The sequence below is a fragment of the Athene noctua genome, chromosome 4 (assembly GCF_965140245.1).
Source record: "Athene noctua chromosome 4, bAthNoc1.hap1.1, whole genome shotgun sequence".
Classification (NCBI taxonomy): Eukaryota; Metazoa; Chordata; class Aves; order Strigiformes; family Strigidae; genus Athene; species Athene noctua.
Genome location: NC_134040.1, coordinates 73,115,378 through 73,138,122, shown reverse-complemented (window position 1 = coordinate 73,138,122; position 22,745 = coordinate 73,115,378). Strand labels below are relative to the sequence as shown.

At 36.8% G+C, this 22,745-nt stretch overlaps 1 protein-coding gene across 17 annotated transcripts in view; it reads left to right on the top strand.

Moving 5' to 3' along the window:
• NEK1 (NIMA related kinase 1) overlaps positions 1–18,212 on the top strand; it is a 47,255-nt gene extending 29,043 nt beyond the window's left edge. For 9 of the 17 annotated variants that reach the window (XM_074905752.1, XM_074905743.1, XM_074905749.1 and 6 more), the window contains 15 exons: positions 480–557; positions 1,593–1,688; positions 2,206–2,379; positions 3,851–3,916; positions 4,007–4,241; positions 5,296–5,451; positions 6,126–6,311; positions 7,690–7,810; positions 8,019–8,101; positions 9,023–9,240; positions 11,762–11,916; positions 12,794–13,005; positions 15,132–15,265; positions 15,557–15,689; positions 16,687–18,212. In XM_074905752.1, the coding sequence (XP_074761853.1) occupies positions 480–557; positions 1,593–1,688; positions 2,206–2,379; positions 3,851–3,916; positions 4,007–4,241; positions 5,296–5,451; positions 6,126–6,311; positions 7,690–7,810; positions 8,019–8,101; positions 9,023–9,240; positions 11,762–11,916; positions 12,794–13,005; positions 15,132–15,265; positions 15,557–15,689; positions 16,687–16,700 (2,061 nt within the window). In that variant the 3' untranslated portion in view covers positions 16,701–18,212. Of the gene's footprint in view, positions 1–479; positions 558–1,592; positions 1,689–2,205; positions 2,380–3,850; positions 3,917–4,006; positions 4,242–5,295; positions 5,452–6,125; positions 6,312–7,689; positions 7,811–8,018; positions 8,102–9,022; positions 9,241–11,761; positions 11,917–12,793; positions 13,006–15,131; positions 15,266–15,556; positions 15,690–16,686 lie in introns of those variants that run through there. The other 8 variants (XM_074905745.1, XM_074905756.1, XM_074905754.1 and 5 more) reach the window with 2 other exon arrangements.
• The last annotated feature ends 4,533 nt before the right edge of the window (positions 18,213–22,745 follow it).

Sequence of the window (22,745 nt, the reverse complement as noted above, 5' to 3'; positions counted from 1 at the left end):
CAGAGGTAGACCTTATATATTTTTAGTTGTTACCATTTTCCCCCTCACCCATTCCACCTTCTTTGGTGGAGCACATATAGTGAAAGAAAATAGAATTCTAGAGCACCAAAGCTTTCTTGTATACCTTACCTGCAGAGCATGCAACAGTGATGAGAGGTGGCAGGTTCAGCCCAGCATCATCAGGTCACTTCCTATGCAACACTAGGCACGTTACTTTCTTCCTGGCTTGTAAAAGCTTCATATCTTTTAAAGCCAAACACACACACATCCCCAAACCTGAACAGATAAACAAAACACCCCACAAATCTCAAAGATGAAGTTCTGTCCAAGTAGACATTACATTTGAGTGAGGAGTGACCTAGTGAAATTATGACCCACGTTAGTCATACAGGTAGTCTAAATAATCTGAGTAGTCACTTACCACTCAGCTTTTCAATACATGAATTAATGATAATTCTCTTAGGACTCTTCTTTTGCAGAATGAAGCTGCCAGTTCTGATGGACAAGAATCAAGTGAAGAAGCAGAACTGAAACGCAAAAAGATAGAAACGCAGAAGGTAATTGTAGGGAGGGAGGAGATGGAACTTACTATATCAGATTGGTTTCGTATCTCACTAAGTTTCTTACATTTCATTGTACTGTGAATAGTTAATTTATACATCCGCTACAAGAGGTTTTTTTATTTTAACTGTATTGAAGTAACAACTCTGTTCAACTGTTTTATCTCTGTAACTTTAAAATATGTTGTGACACAGCATAGCAAGTCAAGGATTTTTCCTACCCCTGCCTTTGAGATTTTTTCTCTAGGTTAGGTTTAGTCCTAAAGGAAATTTGGGATAACTAAAGTAGCATTTTGATACTTGAAAGGGAAAGGAAGATGTACCTTAAAAATAAAGGTGTTACTGGTTAAAAGAATAAAGGAAGGCAAAACTGCTGATACAGGCTACATGTGGATTGGAATTGAAAGGTGAGCTATATACCTCTGTGATAAAGTACATTTAAAGCAAATGTTTCACAGAAGTTCAGTGTTTGATTGGAACTTTATTCCACGTGGTGTTCTGTATCAATAACTATCTCTATCATACAATACATAGCAAGTATTTATCTATTCTACAATTATTTTTTTCCCCATCATCTGCAAAGCGCAATCTAAAAACAAGCTAACCATAAAACTAGAGGTGAAACAGCAACTGAAGCTTTCTGTATTGAGTAAGTTTGTAAAGTTTAAACTGAGTTTTTAATATTATGTAATTAATGCATTTGGCTTCAAAAATAATTTTAAGTAGAGATTTTAATTTTACATTCTTCTCCTTAAGATTGCTATGTACACTAAAAATATAACCGTGCAAATCAAGAACTGTTACTAAGTTTTGAGTTGTTGCCATTATTTTCAACATAGAAGATCAGTTGTTATGGTTGTGTGGTGATTTTGATTCTCAGTGGAGTCCCTTCTCAGTCTATACAGTAATAGATGAGAGAAAGGAAGATGAAGTAATCCAAGAATGTTTCTTTTTTAAATGTTCCATGGAATGGGGCACTAATGCTTTTTATGATTTTAAGTTAGTCTTTTTTTGCTTGTTTGTTTACTATAGGCCCAAGCAAGTGCTCGAGCTGCAGTTCTGAAAGAACAGTTAGAGCGAAAGCGAAAGGAAGCATATGAAAGAGAGAAAAGAGCCTGGGAAGAACATGTAAGAAAATAAATCTGTTACACGCAGTCAATGTAGTACTGTATGTTTGTATAAATGAAATCCTATACTGTGATTTTTCAAGCTTAGATAATTAGTTTGCCTTCTGAAACTGTGAAGAGCATCTGTCAGTCAGAATTCCCTCATTAGAAGCCTAATCTTAGGTATACTTGAATGAAGAATTTGATTCAAGAATTTAAGAACATCAAACCTAAGAATCATTAGGATCACCTTAAGTATTAATGATCTGTAACTTACCAAAATTTCTTTCTTTATTTCTGTGTGCTGTTGAGTGACAAGTCCAACTAGTAATATATTGCTACAAAAAGCAGGATGTTGTGAAGCTGATAAGCTGGAAATAGTTCACATGTGCAGTTGGCAGTTGGTTTTTGTGTGGAAACATGCAGCATTATTGCCCTTTTCTAAGGTTTACATGAGCCTGTTTGATAATACTGTGTTTAATGTGCAAAGTCTTGAAGGTAATTCTCTGATTTAAATTTTTTTAATTGAATCTATACAGCTGATAGCGAAAGGGGTAAAGAATCCTAATGTGCCTTTTCATCTGGGAGCTTCAGAACATAGTCCTGTGCATGGACTACAAGAACTTGGAGCAGCTCTTCCTAAGCCACAGCTTCCAGTGAAGCCCAGTACACCAATCATCTCCATGACTTCTGCTTTGAAGGAAGTGGGTGTGGTAGGTACTTTTGCTAAGAGGGTAAAATTAATGAAGGAAAAGAAACCCAACGCAAACACACAAAAAATACCCACAAAAAACCCAACTGATTTGAACAAGAATTTTTAGAAGAATGTGTAGATTAGATAGAAAATAAGTCATTAAGGATACTTGCTGCTTCTCATTAGGGAAAGGGAAAAAAAAATGTAAGAAGAAACCAAAACTTGGAAGCTGTTGAAATGCATCTGTACACTGAAATTCAAATTCAGTCAGATTCAAACAAAATGGCTTAGGATGAACCCTTGGCTGCAATTTCAATTTTGATCAAGGCAGCCATGATTAGTGGAAGAAGACATAACTAGCTAGCATTTTCATTAGCCTCTTAAAGAGGGGACATAAAAAGTCTGTATCCTGGTAGAAGTGAGAAAATACATTTTGAATGATAGGACTGTTTTGTATTAATTCTTGTTTTCAGTGAGTTTGAAAGTATGTGCTGAATATAAAGGTTAAAAGACTTGAATCTGGTCGTGTTGTTTCTTGTCAAAAAGAGTGTTAGAGACTTCTTAATTTCTATTTGCTGTGATCTTGGGTCCTGATACTGTAAATGCTTACATGTTTACCTTGACTACCACCATTTGATTTAAATAACAATTGTGAAACTGAACATACGAGTGAATCATTGTACAATTTGAGTTTTTAATTTGAATGCTAACTTTTGTGGTTTTACCTAAGCTATTTATATATTTCAGTGTAGGGTGGGACTATATACACTGTATACAACCCTGAAGGCTAGGACTATGGGAATATAGTGAAACTTAATGCTAAATAGTATAGAGAAAATGTGATACACTGGAAGATGTCAGTTGATAGCTGGAAAAATAAAAAAATCATGTTTTGACAAATCCTTAAATCATTAGCATGGTTTTTTGCACGTGGATAGTTTGTCTTACAGCAATGCAAGATGGTGACTATAACTGACTAAAAATGAGCACACAAAGCAATTGGAATTGGAGAAGACAGGCCTTGTACACAAAGATTATAAATTCTACATCTTTGTCTTCCAATTTTTAGTTTGATTATTTTACATATCACTAAAGTTGTCTCTTCTGCTTCCCTTTACAGTCATTCTTTAACTCTGTCTACTTTTTTGTTTTCTTAGCTTTGGAATTTGGTGGCATTTTGCTGTATAGGTCATATCTAGCTTTATCTCTACATCATCTGTGCTCTGCACTTGTCTGCTTAAACTGAGTCTGATTTGCTCACCACTTTCAGATAGTGAACAGTTCAAAGATGGAAGCTGCCCTTGAAATTCTGTCTTTGGGAAGCCCCATAAAAACAGAAGTATAGTACATTCTGTTTCAGTTTATCTGCAGTTGTCAGTGAAAAGGTTTTAGAGGTGATTTTTCACCATTATGTCTATTAATATTTCTCAAGATTATTTTTTTCTGACGTGTTCTTCTACATTGTGTTTTGTGTTTCTTGGACTTAAAAGGATGAAAATGTAACTGCTATCCAGGAAACTGAGGAGGAAATAAAAAAGCCAGATCTTGCAATGCAAGTATGTCAAATTATATTCAGTTTCATTTAGTTTTCTTTTCCTTTTAAGAAAGGTACTGGTTTAAGTGATACATGTTGGCCCTTATTTCAGAATAAACGAGAAATTCTGAGAAGATTAAATCAAAATCTTAAAGCTCAAGAAGATGAGAAAGGAAAAAAGGAGTGTAAAAATATCTCTGAATCAGCTGGGTCTGAAGATGGTAAGGAACAACAAGAAGGTGACCATCCACTTCTAGGAGATCGCAAAAAATGGGAATCTGGGGCATCTGAGTTGGTAGTTCCTCTAGCTCAGTTATCAATGGAAGATTCCCTCTGTGGAACAGACCGTAAGTACTTTTTTTTTTTTCGTCACCACGATATTAGTAAATCAGTTTACTATGTGTCTGTTTTTATAAAGCAAGTACTCTTTATTATTATCATCTTGTTGTGTGTTATCTGCTTCTGTGTATTCCCTTGGATAGGGTATAAGGCAAAGGCTGAGTAATTAAACGGCCTACAGGAGATTCAACAAATCATTTCCTGATTTTGACAAGTAGTTACCTAATTAAATGCATGGTTACTTTCTTTGAGCTTTCTGTAAGTGTCTTTTTAAAAGGCACTACTTTAATGGAAAGAATACAAAGCATTTAAGATATGTGAAAGTTTCTTATTTAACTTCAAAATCCTTTTATCAGTAGAACAATAAAAACTGAGGGTTTTCTCAATTTATATCTGTTACTTTTATTGCACCCTTCTTAGCTTTTTTCCTTCTTTTAAATCAAGCCTGTGTTTCTGTCTGCTTTCTCTGGTCTTGTGGGTGGAAGACCTTTTTCCTGGTTTCAGTGTGTCTTATTAAGGATCTGTTTCACGTTGTAGAAATAAATAATCATTGAGAACATGACAGACTTACTTCATAGCATAGTAGTTTTACTTGGCTAGAATGTTAGAAGATCAAGAAACTTCTTTTGCTCTATTACTCTTTGTTGCATTATATCCTCTGTTTTCCTTGGAGGGAGAAATAGCAGAAAGAAATGTCAAAGGATAGCAGGACAAGAGACTTTCTAGTTGCCCATTTCAGGTAAAGTTAAGACCATATCATGCCAGTTTTAAACATTTCTCATACTGTTTTCTTTGGAGTGCCTGAATTGCTGAAAAGATCTCCTGCTGCTCTTAAGTTGCAGATGTTAACTGGCATTTAATAACTCCTATTATTAAATAGAATTGGCAAAATTAAAACTCCAGACTTCTGAGCACAGTCTTTGGGCTGTCTGACTTGTTGTGAGGTGACATGAGTTCTGGCTTGGTAGCTTTTATTTTTGTGGAGGTTGTTTGTTTACTGTATAGAAAGTGAATAAAAGTTTCTGATTTCTAAAAGTTCCTTTATTTGCGTTTGTGTCCCAGCAGGTCAAACTCTGGGGGAAGTAATTAGGTTAGATATTGGTGAACCCCACAGAAAAGTCTGGGGCAAAAGCCCTACTGATTCAGTCCTGAAGATCCTAGGAGAAGCAGAGTTACAGCTGCAGACTGACTTACTTGAGGAACTAGATGTAATAAATGGTAAGCACAGCAGGTAATTATCTGCACTGCAAGTGTAGGAAGTGCCAGATTGCCAATTGGTTTGCTGAGAACAACTTTGAAATCACAGAAGCATATTCTATCCTTGCTCTTGCTTTCCACTTCTGAGTGTTGCCTCAGTTCTAAATGTTCCTAGAAAATGTCAGCACAAGCTGATACTGAAAGACACCAAAATATTTCACACTTGGTGAACTGGTAAGTAATTAAGAAGGATGTGCTGAAAGGGAAGGATCTTCATTTTGTTGAGAAGTCTTGGACTTTGTTTGTTAATAGAAACAAGCTTTTTAAAAAGGATGTTATCAACTGAATATGGTATTAGATAGGTCCTGTAACCTTCTTGTGAGCATGTGCCTTACCATATCAGTGAATGTTTTTTTTTTCTGGTGAGCTCCTGCTTTTTGTCCTTTCCAAGAACAAAAGGATTTATGGTTTTTCAAAGTATAAACTTGTACTAATGATAATGTAGCAAGTAAAATTCTAATTTTAGTATTTCTGGCTTTCTTCTTCATAGTACTTATAATAAAAGCATGCAAATTTTTCTATTCTGTTTTCCTTTAAAGAAATAAAAATTTTCAACTTGCCTTGTAGCCACATTTGTAGTTTATTATCAAATTGTGCCAAAACACTGTTTAAATAATAGAATAATTTTGTGTTAGGTACTGCAGAACTTCTTGAAGGAGGCCATCAGTCCTCAACAGAGGAGAAGGAAGAGAAAGCTTTTCCTGCTGTTGGAGCTCAGTCTTCAGTACCAGTTAGTGTTACAGAGTCTGACATGACTGTACCAGAAGAATCTCAGAGAGCTGGACCTACCCAGGTGCAGAGCAAGCCTATTATGCTGGATGGTAAGTCGTTTCATTAGTAGTTCTAATTACAATCTGTTTTCCAATTCAGTGAGGGAAGTAATGATCCTGTATAATTTTATATCTTCCCATAAGTAATGTGTTTTGGTTTTTTTTTATTAACACCTCTTCACACAATCATCTTGATTGGAAAGGACCTTGAAAATCATCCAGTCAACCATTAACCTCACACTGACAGTTCCCAACTACACCAGATCCCTCAGCACTATGTCAGCCTGACTCTTAAACACCTCCAGGGATGGGGACTCCACCACTGCCCTGGGCAGCCCACTCCAACACCTAACAACCCATTCTGTAAAGAAATGCTTCCTAATATCCAGTCTAAACCTTCCCTGGTGCAACTTGAGGCCATTCCCCTTGTCCTATCCCTTGTTACTTTGTTAAGGAGACTCATCCCCAGCTCTCTGCACTCTCCTTTCAGGGAGCTGTAGAGGGCGATGAGGTCTCCCCTCAGCCTCCTCTTCTCCAGACTAAACACCCCCAGTTCCCTCAGCCGCTCCTCGTACGACCTGTGCTCCAGACCCTGCACCAGCTCCGTTGCCCTTCTCTGGACACGCTCGAGTCATTCAATGTCCTTTTTGTAGTGAGGGGCCCAAAACTGAACACAGGAATCGAGGGGCGGCCTCCCCAGTGCCGAGTACAGGGCTCAGATCCCTTCCCTGTCCCTGCTGGCCACGCTATTGCTGACACAAGCCAGGATGCCATTGGCCTTCTTGGCCCCCTGGGCACACTGCTGGCTCCTGTTCATCGGGCTGTCAATCAACACCCCCAGGTCCCTCTCTGACTGGCAGCTCTCCAGCCACTCCTCCCCAAGCCTGTAGAGCTGCTGGGGGTTGCTGTGGCCCAAGTGCAGCACTCGACTTCTGGCTTTATTGAAATTCATGCAGTTATGTAGGACCAAGTGCTTACTATGCCTGTGTTGTAATTTGATTCACTAATGTCTTTTGTAAATTTCCAGAAACCTTTTTATGTGCTTATAGAAAACTCTCTAGAATACAAATGGAAATCTAAAGTGCTTCCAAGATTTTGTTATTGTTGGGGTTTTTCATTTGTTTCTCCCCATCAATTGTGCTGGAATCTTTTCCCCTAGTCCAGCAGGTATACCAGCACCCTGATGACATCTGGGAGAATGTTACTGAGGTTTTTAGAAAGCATACTTCATTGGAGCTGTGAGATACTTTCTTTGTATCAAAACCAAGCTTTTACCTCTGGGGTTACAAAACTTTAGTTGTTTCTGCAAAATGCAGAAAGTTATTAAAGCTGAAGGATTTAATTATAATCTTAAAATGTATAGTCTCTCCTGTCTTTTTGTTTGGCTGGGATTCATTTTCAATGATGTATATGACTTTATTAATTTTAGAGCCTGATGATTTGGAAGCAGAGATGTTGGAAGAAACAGAAGATAAAAAGGACCAGAGTAAGGAGAGTAAGGAATTTCCCATCACTGTTCATGAAGTGTGGGTAAAAGAGGAAGAGGACAAGTAAGTATTCTCTTCTGATCCCTCTCTCTCCAGTTCAAACAACTAGCTTTATCTGAGAAGGATTTAGATACATCAGTTAAAATGTTTAAGCTTAGCTAAAGCTTCATTGCTTCATTCTGACATGTTACTTTTACTGTACTTGGTGACTTTTTCAGTAGACTAATAACTTTTTACATGGTGTTTACCCTGGATTGGTATTTTATAATAGGACACAATGTGACAGAAAAAATGAGGCATCTTCTGAGAAATTAGTGCTTGACAAGCTGCAACCACAAAAGGAAGCTCCAGAAGGTCAGTCGAAGTCTCCTGTTTTGTTTATTGTAGCTGGCAGTGTGGAGTACTTGAGCCATCCCTTCTCACTTCTTCACTATCCCCGAAAGAGCAGATTTTCTGTTTTCATTTTCTCCTTAAGTTCATAGTTCTAAAAATGAAATTTCTGATGGATTAAGAAGACAAATTGTGGATGTTACTTGTGCCACTTTGGAAGAAAACATGTATAGATGAACAGGACATTGGCCCAAACTGACACTTAGAAGTGAATGTTGAATTTCTGAATGTTACAACCTTTTAAAATTACTATTTAAAATGTTATGAAATATGATTACGTAAAAGTGTAAATAAAAAGTGTTGCTTTGTTTCTAGACATCTCAAATTAATATTGAGCTGCAGCTTGGATAAAAACATGCTTTAAGCAGCTGCTAATGATAATTTTTTTATCTTTACTGTGTAGAAGTATTGCTTGCTCTTGGAGGCCTTTGAAGTAACTTCAGAAAGTCTGCATATTTTACAATAGAATAGAAAATACATTGTCAATATTGTCAAGTACCATTGGTGATGTTATTGCATTGGTTTATGTGTGGCTTAAGCAAACTGGGGTTTTTCTCCAGCGTTTGGGTAAATTACATTTAGGTGACTTCAAAGAAATCTAGTATAAGGGAGGAAGCAACAAATGAAAATGGATGACACCGTAATTTCAGGCATGGACTAGATAAAAGGAAGCTAGAAGGCATGAGAACAGAACAGGCTGTAGCTGAGGGCTGTATATTCTCAATAAGTTAAAACAGGAGAATTTCACATTGTATATCTATTATTTTCCCCTTTAATTGTACAACAGAAATCAGTTAGTTATAGTCACTTTAGTTACCTTTTGCTTAAGAGCTTGGGGTTTTTAATTTATTTTGATTTGTAATGGACTTCCTTTTACCACATCAGAAACTTGTTCCAGTGACTTTCTGCAACCTGAACCATTATTCCAGAGGGTAATGCAACCCACAGTTGTACCAACAGCCTCACCAGTCCTGTCAGCTCAGTCTTCACAGGAAGAGCCTTTTGTACCTCGTTCACGTTCCGTATCACCAGCAAAAAAAAAAGGCAAAAGTTCATTGTTGATTGGACTTTCTACAGGGCTTTTTGATGCAAACGACCCCAAGGCAAGTTTAAAAAACTAAAAAGAAGTACTTTTTTTTTTTTTTCCTATAGTAATACTATTCTTATTTTCTTACTGAGGCTGAATGAGTCCAGAACAGATGGCATAACTGTTTCAGCAGGTGTTGGTATTTGTCTAGCCATTTCTGCCCTGCAGTATGATGCACTGCCTTCATTGTATCAGCAGGACTCGCGCAACAGTGAGAGTCTCTGGTTTCACCCTTAGCACTCTACATCCAGGCGTTTGCAGAGGAATGCCACCACTTCTCTGAGACGTAACTGAGGACTACATGAGGATATTCCTTCCTTATCTACTTTCTCCCTTTTGTGCAGTTTTTCAGACTTAGCACTACCTTGCCATCGTGAACATAAGCACTGAACAGATCAGCAAAGGTATCTTGTCATTTCTGGCTACAGGTGATTGCGTGTTTTCCTGTAGGATTTAGCCACCTAGCACAGGTTCTGGCTGTGAAGCCAGAAGACTGGAGAGCAAATGGAACCAACTGCTTTCTCGAGGGCGTTTCCTGAGTAGCTACATAAGGTTGAGTGGTAGCTTATAGTCTGTGAAATGAGAATCGGGTGATGGAACCTGGTTTTGATATGAATTTAAAATATTTTAAGAATAGTTATGGAACTAGTAGATGAAACAGACTTCTTAAATCACGTGCAATACTTGCCTGGTTCTAAAGTGGAAAGTGAGCAAAAGGGCAGCTGCTTTTTTGAGAAAGGGTTCTCAGGAAACCTGCACACCTGTGTTGCATGCAGTCAGTATGTAGTAAAGGGTTTTCTAGGTGGTGAAATGCCAGGTAAGGAAGAATGTTTCTTCTTTTGTCTCCCAGCCTTTTTTTTTTGAGTGCATGAAAGAAGTTGCATTATTGATGATAAATTGAATATTGAATAATATCTATTTGTTGATGCATTGCTAGGAAACATAATATCAGGGATAGTGCTGTTTGCATCTGGGAAGATAAGGCTTCTTGAAAATCTTCCATCTGTTTTCACAATCTGTATATTCACATCAATGGATTTATGACTCTTAATTTTGATTTCCCAAGAGTTAGGCTATCATTAACTTTGGTAGTTTATGAAGCTGTTTGGCAGTTAGACAATGATTACAGAAAAGCTAACTTGTGGATAGGGGGAAGATGAACATTCTTTGTACCTTACCAGATTTATAAAGTACTAGATATGCTTCATAATAAAGTTCAGTATGAACTGCTTCAGTATGTCTCTTGTTACTGTGTATTTGGTACATGTTTCAGCCATAAGTGCTTGTCACAGAATTGTTCATGCAGTACCAGATGAGCTCTACATAACAGCAGAGAGCTTGGAGAAAAGCAACAGATGTGGTGTTGTTACTGCAGCAGTAGACTTAATGAAAGAGCAAAATTCCCTTTTCTCATTTGGTTGCAACAAGAGGACATTCAGTACTTCTTTGCAGTATCTGCAAATGTAACTTTCTGGAATTTCTCAAATATACCTCTGCTGCAGCTCTTACCCAGAAACTGAGGAAGAGTTAGTGTCCTGTCTGTAGGCAGGTCTGTATGCTAACAGAAGTAGGCTAATGGGGGAAAAAAGCATTTTTCAAAATACCTGCAAGCTTTGAAATGATGGGATAGTCAGTCTTTCATTGTTCCTTCACTTTGGTAGTGGTGTTCAAAAAGGGTTGGTCACCGATTTGATGGCAATAATACTCTGGCCTTGCGCTGACAGATTTGATACTTGAGCGTATATGTGAATACACTCTCCTGGCATAAATTGCAGCTGAGTAAATTTTTTTTTCATTAAGAATTTTTAATTAGGAGCAAACAGTGAACATGCATGTATTCAGAGCTATGCTGAAGGAAGGTGAGGCTTATTCATAAAACTTCTTAGTGCAGATTAGGTCTTGTCTCTTGTTTTATTAACACTGTGGTGAATATTTAGTAATTCTGGGGGATTCTTCCTAAAAGACAGATCTGGTAGATCACTGAGCAAACACTTTGTTTCCATGTTGCTTTATTTCCATTGCAACAAATTACTGTTGTAATTTGATCTTCTTTCTAATACTATGGAACTGCCTTGGAATATACCATAAACAGAAGTCACTATTTTCAGTGACCAACCTAGAGAAATAATAAAATGACATTTAAAAAAATATTCCTTTGTCAGCTACTTAAATTGTTCTAAGATGTGACTGACATACATACATTGTAAACAATTGCATATATATATTATTTATCTACTGCAACGTTCCTTTTCTTTAGAGAGGCATCAAAGAAACAAATCTGCACAAAACCAATATCTTTGTGTCAGTTGATGTTCTTAAAGGTTTTCAATCACTGTAACCTGTAAAGTCAGAAACTTTCCTTTAAACTGAGAGGCAAAATCCAAGATGTCAGATTTTCACAATTAGAGTATCTGTGCTTGACACGTTGTTTTGAAACTGACCTTCAAATGAAAAAGGACTAAAAAAATCTAAAGTATTTTGTAATCCCAGACTAGTTTTAGTGTTGTTACCAAACAGGCTTTCTGTTACTTTTGCAGATGTTGAGAACATGTTCGCTCCCAGATCTCTGCAAACTGTACAGAACTTTAGTTGATGTTCCCAGCGTAGCAGATGTGCAGCATCAACATAATCTTGAAACAGATGATACGGAAGATGAACAAGCCAAAGAAGGACATTCTGATTCTGAGGACATGTGAGTGTATCGAGTTTATCAAGTATTTCAACAGGCATCTTAGATCAAGAATATTTTTGGTTAGGCACCAACAAATATACACAGTATACCGGCATGGGGTTTTTATTCAAATTTTCAATATTCAAAAAACCTGTATTGTATCATTATTTACTTTGAGTCTTGTTCCAGAGAATTGCGAAGCTGATGTACTGCTTACAACAGCTGTCTGAATTTCCTTTCCAAATTCCATCCAAGATGCTATTCTGTCTGACTTCTGCACCTTGCATTCTGCTGAAGCAGATCAAAGTTATTGGCTACTGTTCTTCTAGAAATAAAGATTTCTTGAATATTTCCTTTTTTCATACATTGTGGGAATTTTGGTCACCTATCTTCTTTACTGTTGCATTGGGGTGTCCTTCATGTCCCCATAATTCTTTCAGGGACTTCAAAATCTGACCCTGGCTCTTGACTATTCCCTGCAGCTTGGGTAGTCTGCAGGGATAAAATGATCTGGTGTATCTATTCTGATGAAGTATCTAGATCTCTTTTTGCTCCAGATGTATTTTTATCTGGATTGGGAATGTTATACTTGCCAGGGTTCTATAATAGTGCGCAAATACAAAGATTTTTAAACTATCTTACTAATAAAGTTGAATTGAGGATCTATCATCATCTTTTTACGAAATGGTCTGGTATCTGTTTAGTTAATCTGTTCCATGTGTCTTGCATGATACAGTGGTTATCAGTGCTGTGATCACGTTGGACTGAGGACATAAATACTTGTCTCTTCCCTGCCCCCCCCCCCAGCTACATTGGCTGAACAAATGAGATGAGCTCTTCCTACAGGATTTGTCTTGTAAAGTATTAATTATGTAAACTTTATATCTCTTTCTTTTAGTACATTTGAAGAGGCAGACACAGATTTGCAGGAACTCCGGGCCTCAATGGAACAGTTGCTTAGGGAGCAGCCTAGTGAGGAATTCAGTGAAGAGGAGGAGTCTACTTTAAAGGCTAATGTCATCGAATGCATAACAAATGGTACAGAGCTGGATGAAGGTGATGAGAATAACCCCAGCAGTGAAAGTGCACTTAATGAAGAATGGCAGTCAGGTATAATTTCTCTTATACTTGTTTTATAAGTTAGTTATCAATGTTAACAATTCAAACACAGAATAATGCTTTTGCGTTGTATACTTACAATTAAATAAAGCTCTAATAGCTTTTATACAGAAGTTTTAAAAAAGCAGATAATATTTAGACTTCTGAATGCTAAGGTCAACATCTAAGCAACATCCAGTGTTGCAAATTAAATGTTGGCTGTTTGTTAGGCAGTGCTTTTAAGTCATTGTTTCCTCTAGTTGTCTTAAACTTGTCTTCAAAGAAGATCAAAGACTCTGTGCGCATCATATGTTTTGAATAATTCATGTCTGCAGTGTAAGAGTGAAAAAGAAATAGCAATTTGACATGACTAGAGTATCTGGGATCCAGCTTACACTACAATTAAGTAATTTTAACAGGCAGTCAAAAGGAACATGAAATTATTAACCTTGTCCTTAGCCCAAAATAGCTTTCAACGTAGTCAGACTAAAAATGAGACACAAATTTATTACTGCTCTTAGCATTTTGCATTAGCTATACACAATGATGTCCTGAAATGTCAGGGTTTTTTAATTCTGGTTGAAATATTAAGTATTTAACTACTGCTGTAAAATCAAGTGCATTTAGAAATATAGTTATAGAAAGATGTAGAAAAATCTATAATGTAAAACATAGCTTTTGTGTAGTTTTGGTTTATTGAAGACAATTTTAACAAACTGAACATCTGTAAATATACCTGTAAGATATTATCTATGTAATACATTCCAATAAGTATTTTAAGGTAAAATAAACTTGGGTAGTACCATCTTCTTTCATTTTTGACAGTGCTGATGTTATACACTGGTAACATACAATACTATCTGTTTTTGTGATTCTGCTGTTGTTGCAAGCGGTATTTGGTGTCAGTGTCATGCCTTCTAGATTCATGATACTTTCGTAAGAATTGCAGTTTTATTGTTGGGGGCAGGAGGAGGGCATTCAAAACTCAGAGGAACAGACAGAACTTGAAACCAAATCTGTTCAAGATCCAGAAGGTACATACAGGATTAGAAGTCATCTAATGGGTTTTTAACCCATATACAACTTTCCTTTTTATTTCAATTATAATTTCTTATTGATGTGACTGTTAATACTTGAATCAGGGCTAAGATTTGGTCAGGATTATACCTTACACTAGTCATATATAGGAACTGAAAGTAGCAGAGTTTTAATACTAACTTACAAAGTCTGTGACCTACCAGGCAATACTATGTTGTTTTTAAAGATCTGATAATATAAGCTCTGAAATCTAGAAAGTTTTATATTTTTCCCTTGGTAGATAAGTATTTGAATTATGAAAAGACGTCATTTTCTTGGGCAAAAGCAGCTTGCATTTTATAATAGGATTTACACAGGGACTCTATCTTCTATTTTTAAATACAACCTTTTTTTTGTTAAGCTTACCTAATATTTGACTGTTATAAACCTATTTGTAAGGTTTCTGTAGCCTATAAGCAAAATCATCTTGACTTCTCTCACGCAGCTTATTGCACCAACTGGCATACTGAATGTGCTGCACAAAGGAGATGCACTCATAAAAGAATGAGTAACTTAGTAGCTAAATTAGTGCTGGGTTTTTTTAGACTTGCTCCATGGAACAAGATGCATCTCAGCGCAGAAATTAAATAACTGATTCTTAATATACATGTTCTTATTATGGTAGAAGACAGCTGCTTCATTAAGCAGCTCTTTTCCCTAGTGTGGGACAGCCACTGAACCCTGCACCAGTTCCACCTCAGAAATATTTGGAGTGGTTAGTTGACTTACTAACGTTGCTTTGCTAAATAAAAGTCTGCTTTAATACCATACCTTATTTTCCTTCAGTATGGATAGCCTTATGGCTGACTCTGAGTGGGGTTTTCGGGGAGGTAGCTAGATGCTTCCCATTTGGGATTCAGAATTTCTTTCTTGTCAAGAAAGGCACTGTTCCCGTTTTCTTGCAGGTTGTTGAGAACATCTGTCAACATACAGTGCTCCTGAGCCTTCCTGCTTTCATTACATTTAGAGATCTGTGTGGATATCAATTTTGTGGACATAGAAACAACATCAAGAATATAAGAGAACTGAGGGGGGTTTACTGTTGTTTTCTTTTTTTATAGATAATAGTGATGGAGAGATTGCCAGTGAATGTGAAGAATGTGATAGTATCTTCAGCCATTTGGAAGAGTTGAGATATAACCTGGAGCAGGAAATAGGCTTTGATAAATTCATTGAAGTTTATGAGAAAATAAAGGTTTGTGGCATAGCCTCAAGTTACAATACTCTGTCCACAATACTCTGAGAAACAAGTACCGAAGGCTGTTGACCGTGCTGGTAACTAATTGCGCCGTGTGACTAGAATCAGTGCTTATTTCTTTAGTCTTTTATTCTGTTTCTACACACTAAAATATAAACAGAGAAAATGCCATGCCAGTGGATTAAAGATGAAAACTTTGGGTTTAACCATGAATTGTATTTAATAAATTTGAACTATTTAATTCTATATCCATATTTTGGCCATTTAAATTTTTGTCCTTTCTTCTAGGCTATACATGAAGATGAAGACGAAAATATTGATATTTGTTCAACCATAGTTCAGACTATTCTTGGAAATGAACACAAACACCTGTATGCCAAAATACTCCACCTAGTAATGGCAGATGGAGCCTACCAAGAAGGTAATCTCAATACATCCTGGCAATCATGGCTTGTCTTATGTTATTTCTTGGTCATATACAATAGGTTCTAATATACTTTTAAAACATACCTATGCTTTGTTACATTGATCATTTTTTTTTTCACAAAGGGTATTTTTAGTTCTGCAACAAAATGCATCAAACTTTGATTAAACATGCTGACCACTCTGATTTAACAGTATGTACATATACTATCAAGTGTAACAATAGTTGTCTCGTGAAAGGTGCAGTATAATTATTTAATTTTTGTAAAACAGTTATGCAGATTGGGAAGATGGAAGTCTAAAATAAGACTTTCAGAATTAAAAACAATTTTATCTAAGAAACAATTTTTAGGTAAAATAATACTCTTTTTTCCAAAACTCTTCTTTCAATGGGTTGCAGTATCACTGCTTTTCTAAAAAGAAAATTTCATGTGGCTCTTTGTACTGTAATTGTAATTTTTCAGAACAACTTGATGTGGAGGTACCATCCATCTTAGGTTTCAGGTGGCTCAGTAATACATGAGGAGAATTCATTCTGGTTTGGAGCCCTGCCTAGCCCTGCCCTAATTCTTTAAATTTCAGACTTGTAAAGAAACATCCCATGCTAATAAAGGCTTATAAGAGGACAAATGACAGAGGCATATTCATGAGCTTCTGTCTCAAAAGTTTTATACTCTTCAAATAAGAAAAGTTAGGGGGAAAAAAATCTATATTGCTCTCTTCCAAAAGAATTTTTCTAACTGAAGCAAGCCACTTCAGATGAAACTATCTTCAATTTGCAAATCCAGGAAAGATGACATGTTGTTCAGTATTTGTACACATAGTGCTTTCAAGGCAGTTTTGGTAACAGTCACCTCATCGGTGACTGACTTAGTGAATTCCTGTATTATTGCTTACTAAATTGTGGTTTCTAGTTTGTTTTGTTACCCCAGCTTGATTTTGTGTGTTTGGGTCTCCTTTTCACTCTGTCTCTCCCCCTCTCATGCTTTTTATAGATAATGATGAATAAACTTGACTCAGGAAATGCCTTAATACCGTACTACATATTGGTGTTTGAAGTCTGCACAGCTGAATAACAAATTTTTGTGGAGAACATAACATGGGACAGGAGAAGCAAGACTTCAAAAAAGAATGTTGATTGTATGAAGAAGAGGACAAACATGCCATTTAAAACTGAGAGACCTATACAATTCTCTTGTGTGTACTTGCATATGTGTTCATCAAAGATGCCCAAAATAAAAAAAACAAAAAAAAACAAAAAAAAAAAACCAAAAACCAACCACAACCAACACCAAACCAACAACAAAACAAAACAAAAAACCACAAAGCCTCTAATCTTCCCAATTCCAAAAGAAATACAGACAGGAATACCTGTAGATCTTGTGATACAAAGCTGAGACCTAAGATGTAAAACAGAGTTTCTGCCATGTCAACAGTTGGCTGGTACGGTTAAGCAGTGGAGGTATTAATGTGTTGTGGAAGTACCCACATCTAGCTATTCACTTACATTCATTCTCTTTACACCTACATAAAGCAATTACTTAATTTTTATTGACCCCTGTGGTTGTATTTTAATAGCATCTTAATCTAGTTGTCCAGTTTCAGCATTTCACTTTTTCCTTAATTAAAAAATTACTGTATTTCGAAGCTGAAGGCTTCTGTCACTTTTTAACCAGTGTCATCTGAAATATCTTACTGGTGTTTCTAAATCAGGGCAAACTGGTACTTCAGTCATTGAAATGTCTGGATTTTTTTGAGATTGTAAAATTCATTTGGAGCTAGAATATTTTTTTCCTCAATATTTTTCTTCCCCTTCCCAAAATCCCCAGTATTTAGATCTTTGGAATTTTGTTACCTGGTCAGTGATAATATAGTATGATGTTGAATTGAAAGGAGTGGTGTTTTCCCATTTAAAAAAAACCAACTTACTGTTACATTCCAGCAACCACAAGGGAGAATGAAGTATTGGAGGCATAAGACTTACCATCTTTGGGCTTGTGTTTTGTAGCTTGATTTCCAGCACCCCAAAAGAAAAAGCAAATTTCTTCTGCCCTGCATTTCCCTGTTCCTCCTGTAAAAGCAGTACTCTATAGGGCAGACATTAGGTATGCTATTGTTTTCCAGTCATCACCTCTGGAACAGCTGTATTGGCTTACCTGTACAATAAGTCTTTTGTTACAAATCTGATGAACTATGAAACTTCCAACTGCCCTATGGGAGAAAAATAGATTCTTTTTTTTTCAGCTGTAGCCAGTTACAGTCTAAAACTGTCAAAAGTTACTCTTCCACAAAGTAAAATCAAGTATATACATATATATATATGTAACTTACAACTGTCAAAATATGTACATGATTTTTGTATAGTTGTTTTATGGTGGTGTTATTAAAGTTTTGCTCACTGAAAAGTGTTAATTTTTTTAAACACATCCAATTCTTAAAGGTAGAGTAAGTTTGATCTATTTCAGCTGTATCTTGGGAACCTGTGATGAGAATAAAATTAATAATCATAAATGTCTTTTAATTTTTCTATATCCTTATTTACCTGATCAAATACATCTTGTTTCATCTAATGAGAAAGGATGGTCATTGTTGGAAACAGTGCTGATTCTGTCCTATGCTGCTTCTCTTTTCCGTCTCCTTCTTTTTGTTTTTGGGGTTCTTTTTAGTTGGTTGGTTTCATTTAACTTCCCACAGTAACTTCTGGGTCTTTTCACTAGGTTTCTCTTCCATTCCACTTTTCACTGATGAATAATCTAGTCAGAGAGATGATCCTCATGAGCTACATCATCCATGACGTGTAGCAAATACACTCTAAAGACTATTAAAGAATTAAGTCTGCATTATTCTCCTTCTTGGGGTTTGCTTTTCAAATCATACCTTGCCCACCTTTTGGGGGAAGGGAGGACCCAAAACCTTCAGATTAAGACTACAGATCAACCACAGGGAAAGAAGAAAATATTCCAGTTGATATATTCTCTGCTCTATGGTTTTGAGTATTTTCAAGGTGATACAGTCTTACTGAAGTTAAGACTTAGGGAGTGTTTTATTTCTTAAAATTTAAATCTTATAATCATTGACACTTCATTTCTTATGCAGTGTGCTAGCTTGCTTCTGGTAAGAAAATGGACATAATATGCAGACTTCAAGATTTACAGACATGGAGCTTTTTATCAGTTAATGAATTTACAAATACATAGAGATTGTGCACAGCTTTTCAAGAATAATCTTCAAACCTGCCACCCAGTAGTAGATGTCCTTGGAGTGCCTCAGGAGCTCATTTAAAATTGACACAGTAAATAAATCTGTCTGCTAAACAAATACTTTTATCTGAAATTTTAAATCTCTAATGAATGTTATAAGAACATCAAGGACAGCGTGACTTCAGGATGATTTATTGGACTGTACGTAGTAATAACTTACTGTTATTATAATATATATTATAATATAACTTACTCTTATATATATATATATAACTTACTGTTAAGCAATAACTTACTGTTGAGCATTTGGCTTGTATTCATACTGCACACTACAAACAATTTTCTGTTGTAATTCTAGTAGCAGATTGAGATACAGAATGGTATTCTTGGCACAAACATACTCTGTAAACTATTTTACATTATGTCCCTGCCTTCAGTCTGTCTTCTTGACCCCTGAAGCTGACCACAGTTCAGATGAGGGATCTTTAAAAAAAACAACCAAAGAAAAACAACAAAGAAACCACACATCCACCCCTCCCAAAACCCAAAAAACCATAACCCCAAAAACCCAAACCCATAATGTGTCTCTTCTGCTGCCCTACAGACATGATTGTGGCCCATGACACTGCAACCTCTTGGCTAACTATACTTAAATAGCTGTATGTGCACCTTTGTTTATCAACTTTCAGTAGGAAGGAGTAAAACCCCAGCAGTGAGGCAGAACCAGAGAGGATGCGTCCTCGGGGCTTGGGGCAGGAAGATGGAGTCTTGACTGCTGTTGGGGTTCATTTTGACCTGAACGGGCACAGTAATCCTACCCCAAGCATCTGCACCTGAAACGTTTTTCAAAGAACAGAGCCTGAAGAGGCTTTTGCTTTTCAGTTTGCTGGACTTTGAGCATGTAAATATTTGAAGTTACTACTGGAAGGTACTTCCAGTACTTCCAACAGGATGTAATTACCTGGTTGGGCAGTGTGAACCAAAGCAGATCACGAACATTTCTGTGGTCTGGTAAGCGAATGGTTGGTTGAAACAGAAGTTCCAGTGTACATATTCCTGACATGGCTCTCTGTGCTCTTGAGACATCTACATCATTTGTCAATCTTGCTTCAGCTTTCAGTGCTTCTGTCTCCCTCTTGCTCTAATTTGTGCATAAATGCTGTGTTTATTCAAGAACGCATTCTCTTTTGTTCTAAAGCTTTACAACCTTTGCCTAAATCTGTTGAAAACTTACCAAATAGTTTTGTAGTATTGGGTGGTTTTTTCACGTTTATTTGCAGAGGAAACTACACCCTTCCAAAACTCTGACTGCCCTCAACCCAGAGCTGAGCTGTGAGTTCTTGACGCAGCGTTTAGCACACGCATGCCCAAGCCGGCCCAAGCCTGTCACCATGCGGCCCAGGGGGCAGCATCACGGCAAGGGGGGGAAGATGGCGGGGGGGCTCCCCGGGGCTGCAGGTAGGGTCCTGAGGGTGGTGGATGGTGAGACTGAATCAGCATGGAAATGCTTACGTTCCTGTGATTTATAAGCGTTACCCCGTGTGAAGCCAGTTCTGAAAACCCTACACATAAACACAAATCTTCATAAGTTTACAAAACGTTGTTACTCAAATAATTTACAAATCAAATATATAGAGAAATATATAGAACTTACTCAACTGGGTAGCAAGCGTTTAGCTGGAGCACAGTTTCTCAGCTTGTATCAGTGATGCCATCCTTACGCTCCTTTTTCTGGGGGACAAGGGCATGGCACGGTATGTCCAGTTTCCCCAAATGACTAGATGCAAATTGAAATAAAATATGACGCTTTTAGCACAGTTATGACGTTGTGTATGGTTGCACTCTGTATCAATCTTCTCCTCAGCCAGCAGGTGGGGTAGAAGCGTGCCCCTGACTAAATTACTGATTTGACTTTTATCTCTTCTCTAAAAGCACCTCATCAAGGCTCAAATGAAGCTAGGCTCTACTTAATTTTATTAACTGTGATAAACCAAAGACAGATATAGAAACTTGATTACTCAATCCTTTAAAACGTTTTTCTTCCCAAATAACTGCGTGCTTTCTCAAATCTTATTTTAACACTTGTTCATTCATGAGCCATGTAGACAAAAATCTAGCATAAAATAGAAACCAATGGTTACCATTCCTAGAACATTTTGCTATTTTTGTCACAGCATTTTAGATTGAGCAATTCGCAGAGTTTAAGTAGTAGTTTGAAAATCCATAAAAAGCTTCTTCCTTTAAATTAAATTTGTGTGTTAATGCAATACGCACTTCAAATGCATTTCCAAGTTGATACGTTTTCCAGCTGAGCTGATGAGTTCATCAGTTCAAACAGTATAAATTTGAACGGTTGGTTTATGCAAGAGTCTGAAAAACACGTCTTCAGCAACTAAAACCTTAATTGAACTGCTTCCATAAAGATATATTAATTTGTAGTTACTTGTGAGACACATATATAGGAGTTCAGCTGCTCCTGCTAAATTGCTTGCCATGAGCACCTCTGATCTGGTGCACTCTTCCGGATTTTATTTCCAAGACATCTTTAAACCAAGATGGGATTTAGCTAATTCCATTAACTCTCTTTTTAATGATACAGTTTAAAAACTCACAGAGCCAAAGACTTGGAGAGTTTTTTCACATTAGCGGCACAACAAATGCCAAAACCAGGCAGGCTGCACAGTGGGAAAACTCTGACGAGGTAGCATTTGCTTAGTTTCAAGATGGCTGTGACAGCTCTTTCACAAGTCATCTCTGAGGTTGACTGTATCAAGTGTGAGGCTGGGGCGTTGCATGACTCACTTCTGCTTGGCTGATGGATGTTCCCTTAGGGACTGTAGTCAGCCAGGAGAAAATACTGTTCAGTTTTAAATAGCGATGTGGCTTAAACTGATGCAGACATGCTCTGAGGACAATGGAACCATAATCAGGTTCTTGACATACCCTAATTTTTGCTGTATCCTGCAGACAGTCCTAACAGTAATCTTTTCTCTAGGGGAAGGGATGAAGCATGTATTTTTGCTGTACCCTCAGTATAGGATAAAACTTCCCCAGATTCAAATTTTAGGTAAAAACCCTGAAATTCTAGCTCTCAATAAAATTTTAAATCTCAAGTAATACTTCAGGGATGCTATTTTTTCCTCCTACCACCTTCCCCATCAGCAGTCAAGAGTTATTGCTGTTTGTTTTACTGCTGCTAGAACTATTTTAAATCTATTAGAGGAGTTTTGCAAAAGTAAGGTACATAGTCTTTTTCTGAAGAAGTGATTGATTTGATGGGGATATAGAAAAGACAGAAAACCTGAGATACCATTAATGATGAGCTAGAGCTCTGTCTACTGTAGAGCTATACCAGCATGACCACGGCTTAAAGGGTCAGTCAGTCTCCTTTTTATAAACTGCTGTAGCTGCTGTACTTCCTCTAAACTGTTTCTTACTCTGTACTAACCTGTAACAATTCTCGATGAAGATGTCTAAAAGACAGTAATAAAATGCATCTAATCTGCCATTGTTGTGGTGTACTTAATTGATCCTTTCCCACTGACATTAGTTTTGATAACTTACATGGCAATTTGGAGTAGTTTAGTCTTGTTCTTCAAACTTTGTAAGAGGAAATCAAAAGCTGAAGATTATGGCACTTGAGCTTCTCAATAGATTAAATTTAGACTTAACACTGGACCTACTTTTATGCCTTTTTAATTCTAAGAAACACTAGTATATTTTCTATACTTAACAGTTTTAAAGCCTTATTTAGTAGATAAGTATTTTACTGTTAGTAATATGGAGAATTGTTTCCACAGCAGTAAAACATCTCTAATGCAATTCTTAGCTATTAATAATATAGCTTTTTTTTT